Source organism: Maylandia zebra, unplaced genomic scaffold (genome assembly GCF_041146795.1).
Source record: "Maylandia zebra isolate NMK-2024a unplaced genomic scaffold, Mzebra_GT3a scaffold01, whole genome shotgun sequence".
Lineage (NCBI taxonomy): Eukaryota > Metazoa > Chordata > Actinopteri > Cichliformes > Cichlidae > Maylandia > Maylandia zebra.
The window spans coordinates 556,763-568,360 of record NW_027490031.1 but is presented as its reverse complement, the minus strand read 5'-3'; the positions used below and the strand labels follow the sequence as shown (position 1 = coordinate 568,360).

Sequence of the window (11,598 nt, the reverse complement as noted above, 5' to 3'; positions counted from 1 at the left end):
CTATCTGAACGCTACTCCAACAGAAGTCGATTATCTTGTTAATAATTTCACCTCCTCACTACGTATGACTCTGGATATTGTAGCTCCTGTGAAAACTAAGGCCTCAAATCAGAAGTACCTGACTCCGTGGTATAATTCTCAAACACGTACCCTAAAGCAGATGACTCGTAATCTGGAGAGGAAATGGCGTGTCACAAATCTAGAGGATCATCATTTAGCCTGGGTAAATAGTTTGCTGCTTTATAAGAAAGCCCTCCGCAAAGCCAGAACATCTTACTATTCATTACTGATTGAAGAAAATAAGAACAACCCCAGGTTTCTCTTCAGCACTGTAGCCAGGCTGACAAACAGTCAGAGCTCTTTTGAGCCAACCATCCCTTTAACGTTAACTAGTAATGACTTCATGAACTTCTTCACAAATAAAATTTTTATCATTAGAGAAAAAATTACCAATAATCATCCCACAGATGTAATATTATCTACAGCTACTCTTAGTACCATTGATGTTAAGTTAGACTTTTCTTCTCCAATTGATCTTTCTGAGTTAACTTCAATAATTACTTCCTCCAAACCATCAACGTGTCTTTTAGACCCCATTCCTACAAAACTGCTCAAAGAAGTCCTGCCATTAATTAATTCTTCGATCTTAAATATGACCAACCTATCTCTAATAATCGGCTATGTACCACAGGCCTTCAAGCTGGCTGTAGTTAAACCTTTACTCAAAAAGCATCTCTAGACCCAGCAGTCTTAGCTAATTATAGGCCAATCTCCAACCTTCCTTTATATCAAAAATCCTTGAAATAGTAGTTGTCAAACAGCTAACAGATCATCTGCAGAGGAATGGTTTATTTGAAGAGTTTCAGTCAGGTTTCAGAGCTCATCACAGCACAGAAACAGCTTTAGTGAAGGTTACAAATGATCTTCTTATGGCCTCTGACAGTGGACTCATCTCTGTGCTTGTCCTGCTAGACCTCAGTGCAGCATTCGATACTGTTGACCATAATATCCTATTAGAGTGATTAGAACATGCTGTAGGTATTAGAGGTACTGCGCTGCAGTGGTTTGTATCATATCTATCTAATAGACTCCAGTTTGTGCATGTAAATGGAGAGTCCTCTTCACACACTGAGGTTAATTATGGAGTTCCACAGGGTTCAGTGCTAGGAGCAATTCTGTTTACATTATACATGCTTCCCTTAGGCAGCATCATTAGAAGACATAGCATACATTTTCACTGCTATGCAGATGACACCCAGCTCTATCTGTCCATGAAGCCAGATGACACACACCAATTAGTTAAACTGCAGGAATGTCTTAAAGACGTAAAGACCTGGATGGCCGCTAACTTTCTGCTTCTTAATTCAGATAAAACTGAGGTTATTGTACTCGGCCCTGAAAATCTTAGAAATATGGTATCTAACCAGATTCTTACCCTGGATGGCATTACCTTGGCCTCCAGTAATGCTGTGAGGAACCTTGGAGTCATTTTTAACCAGGACATGTCCTTCAACGCACATATTAAACAAATATGTAAGACTGCTTTCTTCCATTTGCGCAACATCTCTAAAATTAGAAATATCCTGTCTCAGAGTGACGCTGAAAAACTAGTTCATGCATTTATTACTTCCAGGCTGGACGACTGTAATTCATTATTATCAGGATGTCCAAAAAACTCGCTGAAAAGCCTTCAGCTAATCCAAAATGCTGCAGCAAGAGTCCTGACAGGGACTAGAAAGAGAGCATATTTCTCCTGTTTTGGCTTCCCTTCATTGGCTTCCTGTTAAGTCCAGAATTGAATTCAAAATCCTGCTCCTCACATACAAGGTCTTAAATAATCAGGCCCCATCTTATCTTAATGACCTTGTAGTACCATATCACCCTATTAGAGCACTTCGCTCTCGCTCTGCAGGCCTACTTGTTGTTCCTAGAGTATTTAAAAGTAGAATGGGAGGGAGAGCCTTCAGTTTTCAGGCCCCTCTTCTGTGGAACCATCTTCCAGTTTGGATTCGGGAGACAGACACTTTCCTTTTTGCTAAAGCATATAGTTAGGGCTGGACCAGGTGACCCTGAATCCTCCCTTAGTTATGCTGCAATAGATGTAGGCTGCCGGGGGATTCCCATGATGCATTGAGTTTTTCCTTTCCAGTCACCTTTCTCACTCACTATGTATTAACAGACCTCTCTGCATTGAATCATATCTGTTATTAACCTCTGTCTCTCTTCCACAGCATGTCTTTTATCCTGTCTTCCTTCTCTCACCCCAACTGGTCGCAGCAGATGGCCCCGCCCCTCCCTGAGCCTGGTTCTGCCGGAGATTTCTTCCTGTTAAAAGGGAGTTTTTCCTTCCCATTGTCGCCAAAGTGCTTGCTCATAGGGGGTCATATGATTGTTGGGTTTTTCTCTATGAAGCGCCTTGAGGCGACTTTTGTTGTGATTTGGCGCTATATAAATAAAATTGAATTGAATTGAATTGAAATATTTATTAATATGAAAATGTATTTATGTAATTATTCTAATTGATATATTGTAAACTGTGGTGGAAGGTTGGGATTTAAGAAGAACGCATCTTTATGAGTTACTGCGTTTAATTTTCTGTAGTCTACACAAAATCGCCAACTGCCATCCTTTTTCCTCACCAACACAATGGGGGCTGCCCAGGGACTGCTACTCTCCCGAATGACACCTTTTTTCAGCATATCTGCTAAAAGTATCTTAATCTCTTTGTACATCAGTGGTGGTAAAGTGCGATGTTTTTGTTTAATGGGTGGTGTATCACCTGTGTGGATCTGGTGTTGGACCAAATCAGTTCTTCCGTAATCCTCCTCGTTCACAGCAAACACCTTTCGCCACTTCTGCAGCAGGGTCTGGAGCTCGGCCTTCTGCTGGGGGGGTCAAGTCTATGCCGTTAAGCAGTTGACTCACCTCCTCTTCAGGGATCGCAGGCTCTTCGGGCCCAGCTGCTTCAACTACGCCCACCTCGATCACACCATCGGATCCCATTGTCAGGCTAAGATCACTGTACATCTCCACGTCCGACTCCTCCACCTGGTACAACTGGCCCATTTTCTGGTAGCGTCCTATAGTCACTTCGTATGGATTAGGGTTACAGACCCGGATAGGGAGCCTCCCTCCTTTGACTACTGACAGGGTTCGGGCTACCCCCCAGGGTCCAGCATCAGGTAAGGCTTCCACTAGTGCCAAGCGTTCTGTCCCACCCTTACCTTTACACGTCCGGCCCCAGACCATCACTTCACAGTTCGGGGGCACCTTGACTCCTCTGCGGCTAGCAGGTCGAACATAGCCTAGAAAGCCATCAGTCTTGGTGGTAGCAGTCTGTTGACAGACGGCAAACGCCTCTTTCCATGCTCTGCGGGACTTCAGCTTTTGAGGATGAAAAGCAGACTTGCCTTCGGCAAAAACATCATTCCAGCATGCACTAATAACATTCATACCAATAATTAAAGGGTGCGTGGAACAGTCATTTCTCACAACCCCTTTTCCTAGTATCTCCACCCCTTCTACCTCAAAATCCATAACCGCATAGCCTGAGTATGGTATCTCAAGTCCATTGGCTGCCTTTAAGGCGAACAACAGGGGTGTGTCAGTTTTATTCACTTCAGGGAAATGGAGATCCATTACCTGCTGTTGCACTAGTGTAACCTGAGAGCCTGTGTCTAATAATCCCGTCATCTTAACCCCTCCCATACACACCTCAATGAGTGGACATTCTCCCACAAAAGCTGTACTGGCCCCCTGATTGTTTGAATAGTCCCTTGTCCCCACCGCCTGGGCCTCGGCAGCGGGGTTTATTAGTTTAAAGGTGGTTGTTGGTCTAGTGTGCTCGGACAGAATCTGGCAATATGCCCAGCTTGAATACAACGATGGCAAATGGGTTCTCCCTCTCGGGTCCAGTTATTAGCATATCCAGAACACTTTGGCTTAAACCTTGATTTATTAAAAGCTGAGCCGGCTGGGCTTTGCTGTGGCAAGAGCGGTTTAATTTCATTAACAACATCTTTGACGAGATCTCGCATTTGACCCTTGACATCCTCCATAATTTCTTTTTTAAATGTCTCTTTCCAGTCTGGTTCATAAGGTGGCTTAACACACCTGGACTCACCCACTGCCAAGCACGTAGTTTGCAATCCCTGGTGTCCCAAACTGTTCCTCCTCTAGGAGCAACGCCTCCCGATGGATCGTTGCAAAATCCTCTTCTGGATGGTGACGCACGTAGGCTCGCAGGGTTTGTGACAACGGGCCCTCCCGCAGGCCCAACAGCATCTGTTCCTGTAAACACTTTTCAGTAGGTGCTTGATTTGGATTGCGCTGTTGTAGCCTGCAGTGCAACTCCCTCAACCTTAAGGTAAAAGATTTTACCGACTCATTTTGTTTTTGTATACAGCTAAAAAACTGCGACCTCAAAACCGCTAGGGAGGTATTGTCACCATATAGAGAATCTAGATATGCGAATATTTTCCTAATCTGGTCTCTATCTTTTTCTTCGAACACACTTACTTGACGCTTTGCCTCACCGCTTAAAGCCCCAATTAAAATTTCTACTTTCCGGGCCTCAGCTATTTCTTGAGCATTCAATAAACCTTGTATTTGTTCTTTCCAGTCACCATATGAAACATCTGCTTCAGGACCCTTATATTTTGGTACCCAAGGGGCACCCGGATACACCGGCATCATCATCTCTATATCTGCACTCCAGGTGCGGAACACTGCTCCCCAAGCTTGTAACCTGTCGACAACGCCAAAATTATGTAGCCGCTAAACTGGTGGAACTAAATCTTCACCACCACGTCTATACATACAAGCAGAAAGGGGAGTGAGTGGGTCAGCGCTCAGAGCACAGAAATTTAGCTGGCTTCAAACACACCATTTATTTTCAGGATAAAACACAGTCAGAACCCCAAATACAAGCTAAAATCCCCGTATACAATAAAAATAGTGTTTACAACCCGCTAAAAACCCTGCCGGCAGGAATGATTAAACGCTAAAAACACAAAGCTAAATGAATGTTTTTCCCTATACTAAAAACTCCCCCCCAGGGTCCTAATTCTCCCAGTCCAGCAACACACGGGCAAATTCTCCTGAGCTGAAAGAGACAGGAGAGGAACTCCTCTTCCGGGATGGGGACTCTCGCCAGCAGAAGACCAGGGAGGAGGCTCCTATCTCCACCTGACTGTGCGCAATCGTGCAGTCCAGCCACTCTCCACCTCCGCGCACGGCCTCCCTCGTAGCTCCGCCCTGAAACAACAGACACGGGCCAGCAACGTTGTCGGCACAGCCGCTGTTACCCTTCCCCGGCAAAGCTACTCCTAGCGCCCAACAGTGGGAAAGCGATACTCACAGATGCAGGCAGAGGCGTACCCCTGCCCTACTGTGGATTTCACGCGTCGCCTCCCACGGTCGCTATTCTGTCCGTCGGGACTGGATCGCCGGGTTATGCTGGCCGATCGCCGAATGTCTCGTGGCGCCCCACAGTCAGGCCGGAGGTCCTTCTTCTCATATGCTGGCTTGCACACGTTTTGTCTTCCAGCTCTTCACTTTTTGTGTGTCTCTCTTTTTTTGTCTTTGCGCTCACTTTCTCCCTTAAGTCAGTTTGGCGGCTGATAGGCCACCTCAGGGAACGCCCCCACCTCACAGGTGCCTACAATTGTCCGCTTAATCCACAGTGGAATAAAAAAAGCATATTGTTCAATCGACACTAAACACACACTATAAATATGGGGATAAAATCATGCAATAGGAATATCAATAAACAAACATGCAATATCACTATTACAATAAAATCATGCAAATAAAATCGACACTATGTACCAACACAGTGTGATCCAAAACAAAATATAAAAACACAATTTTCCACTGTGTGACATACACCTGTGAGCATGGACGCGCTTGTTTTTAACCCTTTAAGACCTACCATAGAACCAAGTCCGCCAGAGCTTATATTATATTTTTACATGCTGTGGAGCCATTTTTGGGAGCATTTCAAGTTGCTATACATCAATACAACCATTATAGCCCAGATTTTAATAATATGTATTCATTAAGTGCATAGTAATTACATAAATTGCAAAAACGTGCAATAAACTACAAAAAAATTGAAAATCGTTTTTGATTTTTTAACATATATTTGTAGTTAGAGAAATTTAAGAGGCTTATCCCTCAAAACTGTAAATACAAAATAGTTGCAAAAAATAGGTTCCCACCACAGGAAATTTATTTTGAGTGTCTTCATAGTTTTATTTTTGAAATACACCAATTTTCATACACTGCAGGAAAAACGAAAATAAATATTATACTGCAAATTTGCAAAAAAGCAGCATATGCATCAAAATAAACTATTTCCAGCAGTGCAATATGAGTCCTAAGCATCGCAGAAACAACACAGAAAGTCATAAAGTCAAAGATAACTTTTAAAAAGAGCAGTATAGGCCCTGAGGCCCTGATGGCAAAAAAGACTACATTTCCGCGAAAATGACGTCACTTCCGGTTTCGGGCAGGTAATGGCGGAAATGCAAAAGTTCGTGCTGACGTCTATTCCAACGTAGGAAGTGTTATGAACAGCTGATCGGATCGGCAAAGCGTGTTTCTGGAATATTATGTTTTTGTTCCTGCAAGCGCTTTTTATGCAGTTTTTGCAAAGCTTTATGTGGAAGGAAACCGTGACCTAGGACAAGCTGATGGCATAAGATGTAAGTACAACTCCTCCGGTTTCATATGCAAAAAAAATTTTTGCGCTAGCTTACATGGTTGCAGTGCTACTGGGATTTAAAAATAGTTACGCAAAACAGAGCGTTCCCGCTCCGATCGGCTCTAAAGGGTTAAAAGGTTCCTTCATGTAATGGAGCAGAAGCCAGGGGGGGTTGCAGTGACGCGCCCGTGAGCTCCGCCGGCAGCCAGCTGTGCCTGAGTGACCGAGCCCCAGGCCGAGAGGCCGAGGGCACCCCACCTCCGAAGTGGCCCGAGCGAGCCCCAGGCTCCAGGCCCCGATAAGCACCCACCAAGGAGTGAGCCGGTGTGTACCTGGACGCCCATCCCCGGACACAAAGAACCACCAACGCACCGACGTCTGAGGGCGTCTGCCACCGGATATGAACTTTTTTCAAGACAGTGAATCTTGAAACCAGAGAAAAAATAGAGAATTTTAACTTGCTCCATTGGCAGATTTTTTTCACTTATTTCAAGCTAAAATATTTATTAGAAATAAAGTGAATAATATTAATTTATTATCACGTTGATGCAGCACATGGTTCAGTTAGCTTTGTATAAACATGTGTTAGAAATGTTCTTCAATCAGCTCTTTTTACTCTCATTTCACAGCCAGTACTTTTTACTTTTACTTGAGTAAAGATGTTGAATTAGTGCTTGGAGTATTTTTAACAGTAGTACTTCTACTTCAGTACAGACTGTGTGTACTTTTACCACCTGTGTCTGAGACCTCCTTCAGGGTCCAGCTGAAGCTCTCAGTCTGCTGTGGAAAAAGGAAATCCAGGTGAGTTTCTCCTGATCACCTGAGGCCGTCATTACTGTGTGAACCCACACACCACTCCTCACTCCTCCCACCCGCTGCACACAGTCACTGAGTACAGACCGGCTGATTCCTGTAAAGGGAGAGGCAGGAAGAGGCGGAGCAACACCTGAAAAACAAGAAGCCCAATGTCATTTTGCAGAAGTGAAAGTGTGAGAGAGCAGCAGCAGAGCTGCAGTCGAGTCCTGTTTGTCTCTAAAAGAAGATTCACTGGAGTCCATCAGGTTTCTCTCAGCAACAGTGGTGAGTGCAGCTGATCACACTTCCTGTTTCTACACAAATCTTCACTCTGTTCACTTCATCAGGACTAGAGCTGGGCGATATAAGATTTTTTCATATCACGATATGTTTTTTTCATTTCAGGCGATAACGATATCTATCACCATATCAGCCAAATAACTATATTTGTAAGATTTAAATGTGCCGTTGCTCACAAGTAAAATGTGAAATAATCAGCAGCTTGTTTTTATTTAAATATTTATTTCCCATAATAAGTTCAACAGGGTAGATGTACTTAAGGAACACGAGACTTTTTCAGATAAATAAAGGCAAATATTGCAAACTACACAAAAGGCAGCCGCTAAAGCGTTTAAGTTTCAAAATAGAACAAACGAAACAGACTAAACTGTCAATTCCACTGGATCAACAGTTAATAACACATTTCTGAGGTTTGTGATTCATCGTCCTCCTCACTGTCAGCTCTACTGGAACAGTCACTGTTTAATATTAATGGCTCGTTGATCTGGACGTACAATAAGAAGTATTCAGTCACCAACAAGGTCGAAGTTTACTTCACAGTAATTGATGGAAAATATCCAACAAACTGATTTATTCAAGTATACAAATGATCTGGATGAATCTTGGACCTTCTGTAAAACAGAGAAACAATTTCACATCTTTGTAACGACTGTATTTATCTTCATCCCCAAACGTTGATCCTGTCCATCTGGACGCTGCACTGTACAGCATACACTACGATGTTAGGTTTGTGTTTGGATGAACCAGTTTGTGTCTGAGTGTGTTGCTGGGTCTCCACCAGTTACTCTGAGAACTGAAGAAGCTTCTCTGATGAAACGTCTTCAAGAAACTCAAAGAAGTCCAGACGCTTTTCTCTCCAAGCTCCTCAGACTACTGACGCTTGTTTCTCTCTTTTTAAAAATGAAATTTAAAGTGAATTTTGAATCAAATGTTTCTCTTCTTTCTCCCTCAGAGTGCAGACATGTCTGCTGCCAGCAATCTGCGATCTGAAGATCAGTTTCTGTGCTCCATCTGTCTGGATGTGTTCACTGATCCAGTCTCTACACCATGTGGACACAACTTCTGCAAAACCTGCATCAGTCAGCACTGGGACACTAATGGCAGAAAGAAGTGTCCTATGTGTAACAGAGTGTTCAAAAGACGACCTGAACTAGACATCAACACTTTGTTCTCTGAGATGGTTGCTCAGTTCAGACGTGAAGCTCAGCAGAAAGCCAGCAGCAGCAGCTCAGAGCAACAAGCTGCCAAACCAGGAGAAGTTCCCTGTGACGTCTGCACTGGAACCAGACTGAAGGCCCTGAAGTCCTGCCTGGTGTGTCAGACCTCCTACTGTCAGACTCACCTGGAGCCTCATCTGACACTGAAACGTCTGAAAAGACATCAGCTGGTTGATGCTGTGGAGAACCTGGAAGGCAGGATGTGCACGAAGCACGATAACCTTCTGCAGCTGTTCTGTAAGACCGACCAGACATGTGTCTGCATGCTCTGCTCTGTTTTAGACCACAAGAACCACGAGTTTGTTCCTCTGAGAGAAGAATATGAAGGAAAGAAGGCAGAGCTGGAGAAGACAGAGGCTGAGATTCAGCAGATGATCCAGAAGAGACGACTGAAGATTCAGGAGATCACAGAGTCGGTGAAGATGAGTAAAGATGCTGCAGACAGACAGAAAGCAGAAGGTGTTCAGGTCCTCACGGCTCTGATGGAGTCTGTTGAGAGACGCCTGAAGGAGCTCATGAAGGAGATCGAAGACAAACAGGAAGCTACAGAGAAACAGGCTGAAGGTCTCATCAAAGATCTGGAACAGGAAATCTCTGAGCTGATGGAGAGAAGCTCTGAGGTGGAGCAGCTCTCACGCTCTGAAGACCACCTCCACCTCCTCCAAAGCTTCTCCTCCCTGAAAGCTGCTCCACCCAGCAAGGACTGGACAGAGGTCAGAGTTCATCCACCATCATATGAGGGGACTGTGGGGAGAGCTGTGGCTCAGCTGGAGGAGACAGTCTGGAAACCCATGAAGAAGAAGATGTTTGAGGCTGAGCTGCAGAGGGTGCAGCAGCATGAGGTGGATGTGACTCTGGATCCTGATACAGCTCATCCTGAACTCATCCTGTCTGATGATGGAAAACAAGTTTATCATAGTGATGTGTGGAAGAAACTTCCAGACAACCCAGAGAGATTTTCTCCATGTCCTTGTGTTTTAGGAGAGCAGAGTTTCTCTTCAGGCAGATTTTACTTTGAGGTTCAGGTTAAAGGAAAGACTGAGTGGGATTTAGGAGTGGCCACAGAGTCGATCAACAGGAAGGGACAAATCACACTGAGTCCTCAGGATGGTTTCTGGACTGTAGTGCTGAGAAATGGAAATGAGTACAGTGCGCGTGCTGGTCCTTCAGTCCCCCTCTGTCTCCATCCTGGTCCTGAGAAGGTGGGGGTGTTTGTGGATTATGAGGAGGGTCTGGTCTCCTTTTATGATGTAGGTGCTGCAGCTCTGATCTACTCCTTTACTGGCTGCTCCTTCACTCACAGACTCCACCCATACTTCAGTCCCTGTAACAATGATGGAGGTAAAAACTCTCCACCTCTGATCATCTGTCCTGTCAATAACATTAATCACCAGGTAAGTTTACAGGTAAAGTCTGTCAGGAATAGTGTTGTGGATGAGAGGAAGAAGGAACCCAAACGCAGGACTCGCAGGTAGGTGAAGCCTGGTGAGGATTTATTATAAGGAGTGGATGAACAGAGGGTGAACGGACACTGACTGGCTGGACAACTGAATGGCTGACTGAACTGAGGGAACACACGGGAAGGACATCACATAAACATCAACATCACGACAGTGAATGAGTGGAAACAGAGGGCTTAAATATACAGACTGATGAGGATGATAATGAGAGACCAGTGAGTACACAGCTGAACATAATCTGGCTAATGACACGAGACGAGCTGACACAGGAAAAGCAGGAAGTGAGAACATGGAAGTGGCAAAATAAACTGAACATGAACAAAACTGAAAACACTGGGTCAGGAACCCTGACAGTAAGTAGACTGTGATTTCACATTTCAAATGTAAATTAACATTAAATCACTGTGTAATGTATGTTTGCACTGATTGCCGATCACGCTTCAACTGAGTCGTCCTCGGTCAGAAGGAATGGTACTCCACAGTGATGTAGTTCAAATAACTTTAATAAGGAGGTGGCAGATGACATCAACAGGATGTACAGCGTTGGTAGGGAGGCGATTGCATTACAGTATTCACATGCAGGTAAAGGGGGTATGAGTGTGTATATGGGTGTGTGTGGTCATCTGTAACAGAAAGAACAAACATTTGTATTAACCACTATGGATAGCAGTGTACCCCTTATATGTGTCTTGTATGTATGTATATATTTGTCCTCATCGACATATTGGAAGAGGTTGTTCTACACGAAGGGGATACAGCCATCTGCAAACTGGCTCTGGTGTGCTCCATGTTCAGAGACCTTGTGTCTACTGAATATTTCAGAAGACGGGCACACTTCAGGGGGCTTCACAGTAAGGGCTTCAGTAAATTATAAAATCATATGTAGTTTTTTTGCTGTTGTCACATTTTTTTCACTGACAGCATGTAAATGTTTTTTGTTTTGTTTTTTGCTCGTGCTTTACACAGGTGTTTGCACATGGAGCAGGTTCTGCCTTCAATGTGGAGATCATTACAAACACTGCCCCCGAGGTATACAACACTGTATAATCTTATATTGCTGTCATTACAAACAATGAAAATCTCACTGGTGCATGACATGATGAAAACCATACCTTGGAGC

At 44.1% G+C, this 11,598-nt stretch overlaps 1 protein-coding gene across 1 annotated transcript; it reads left to right on the top strand.

Annotated features, from left to right (window-relative positions):
• Positions 1 to 7,514: 7,514 nt before the first annotated feature.
• Positions 7,515 to 11,525, top strand: LOC112431257 (E3 ubiquitin-protein ligase TRIM21-like). Its single transcript, XM_024799811.2, has 3 exons — positions 7,515 to 7,786; positions 8,754 to 10,412; positions 11,445 to 11,525. The coding sequence occupies exons 2-3, from the start codon at positions 8,763 to 8,765 to the stop codon at positions 11,523 to 11,525; spliced, it is 1,731 nt and encodes a 576-aa protein (XP_024655579.2). The 5' UTR covers positions 7,515 to 7,786; positions 8,754 to 8,762.
• Positions 11,526 to 11,598: the final 73 nt, after the last annotated feature.

What these genes read in the sequence shown, in the direction of transcription:
- LOC112431257 (XM_024799811.2), top strand. Translation starts at nt 8,763, where the DNA reads ATGTCTGCTGCCAGCAATCTGCGATCTGAAGATCAGTTTCTGTGCTCC. An exon ending in TCAATAACATTAATCACCAG is followed by an intron (nt 10,413 to 11,444) that starts GTAAGTTTACAG and finishes TGCTTTACACAG; the next exon opens with GTGTTTGCACATGGAGCAGG.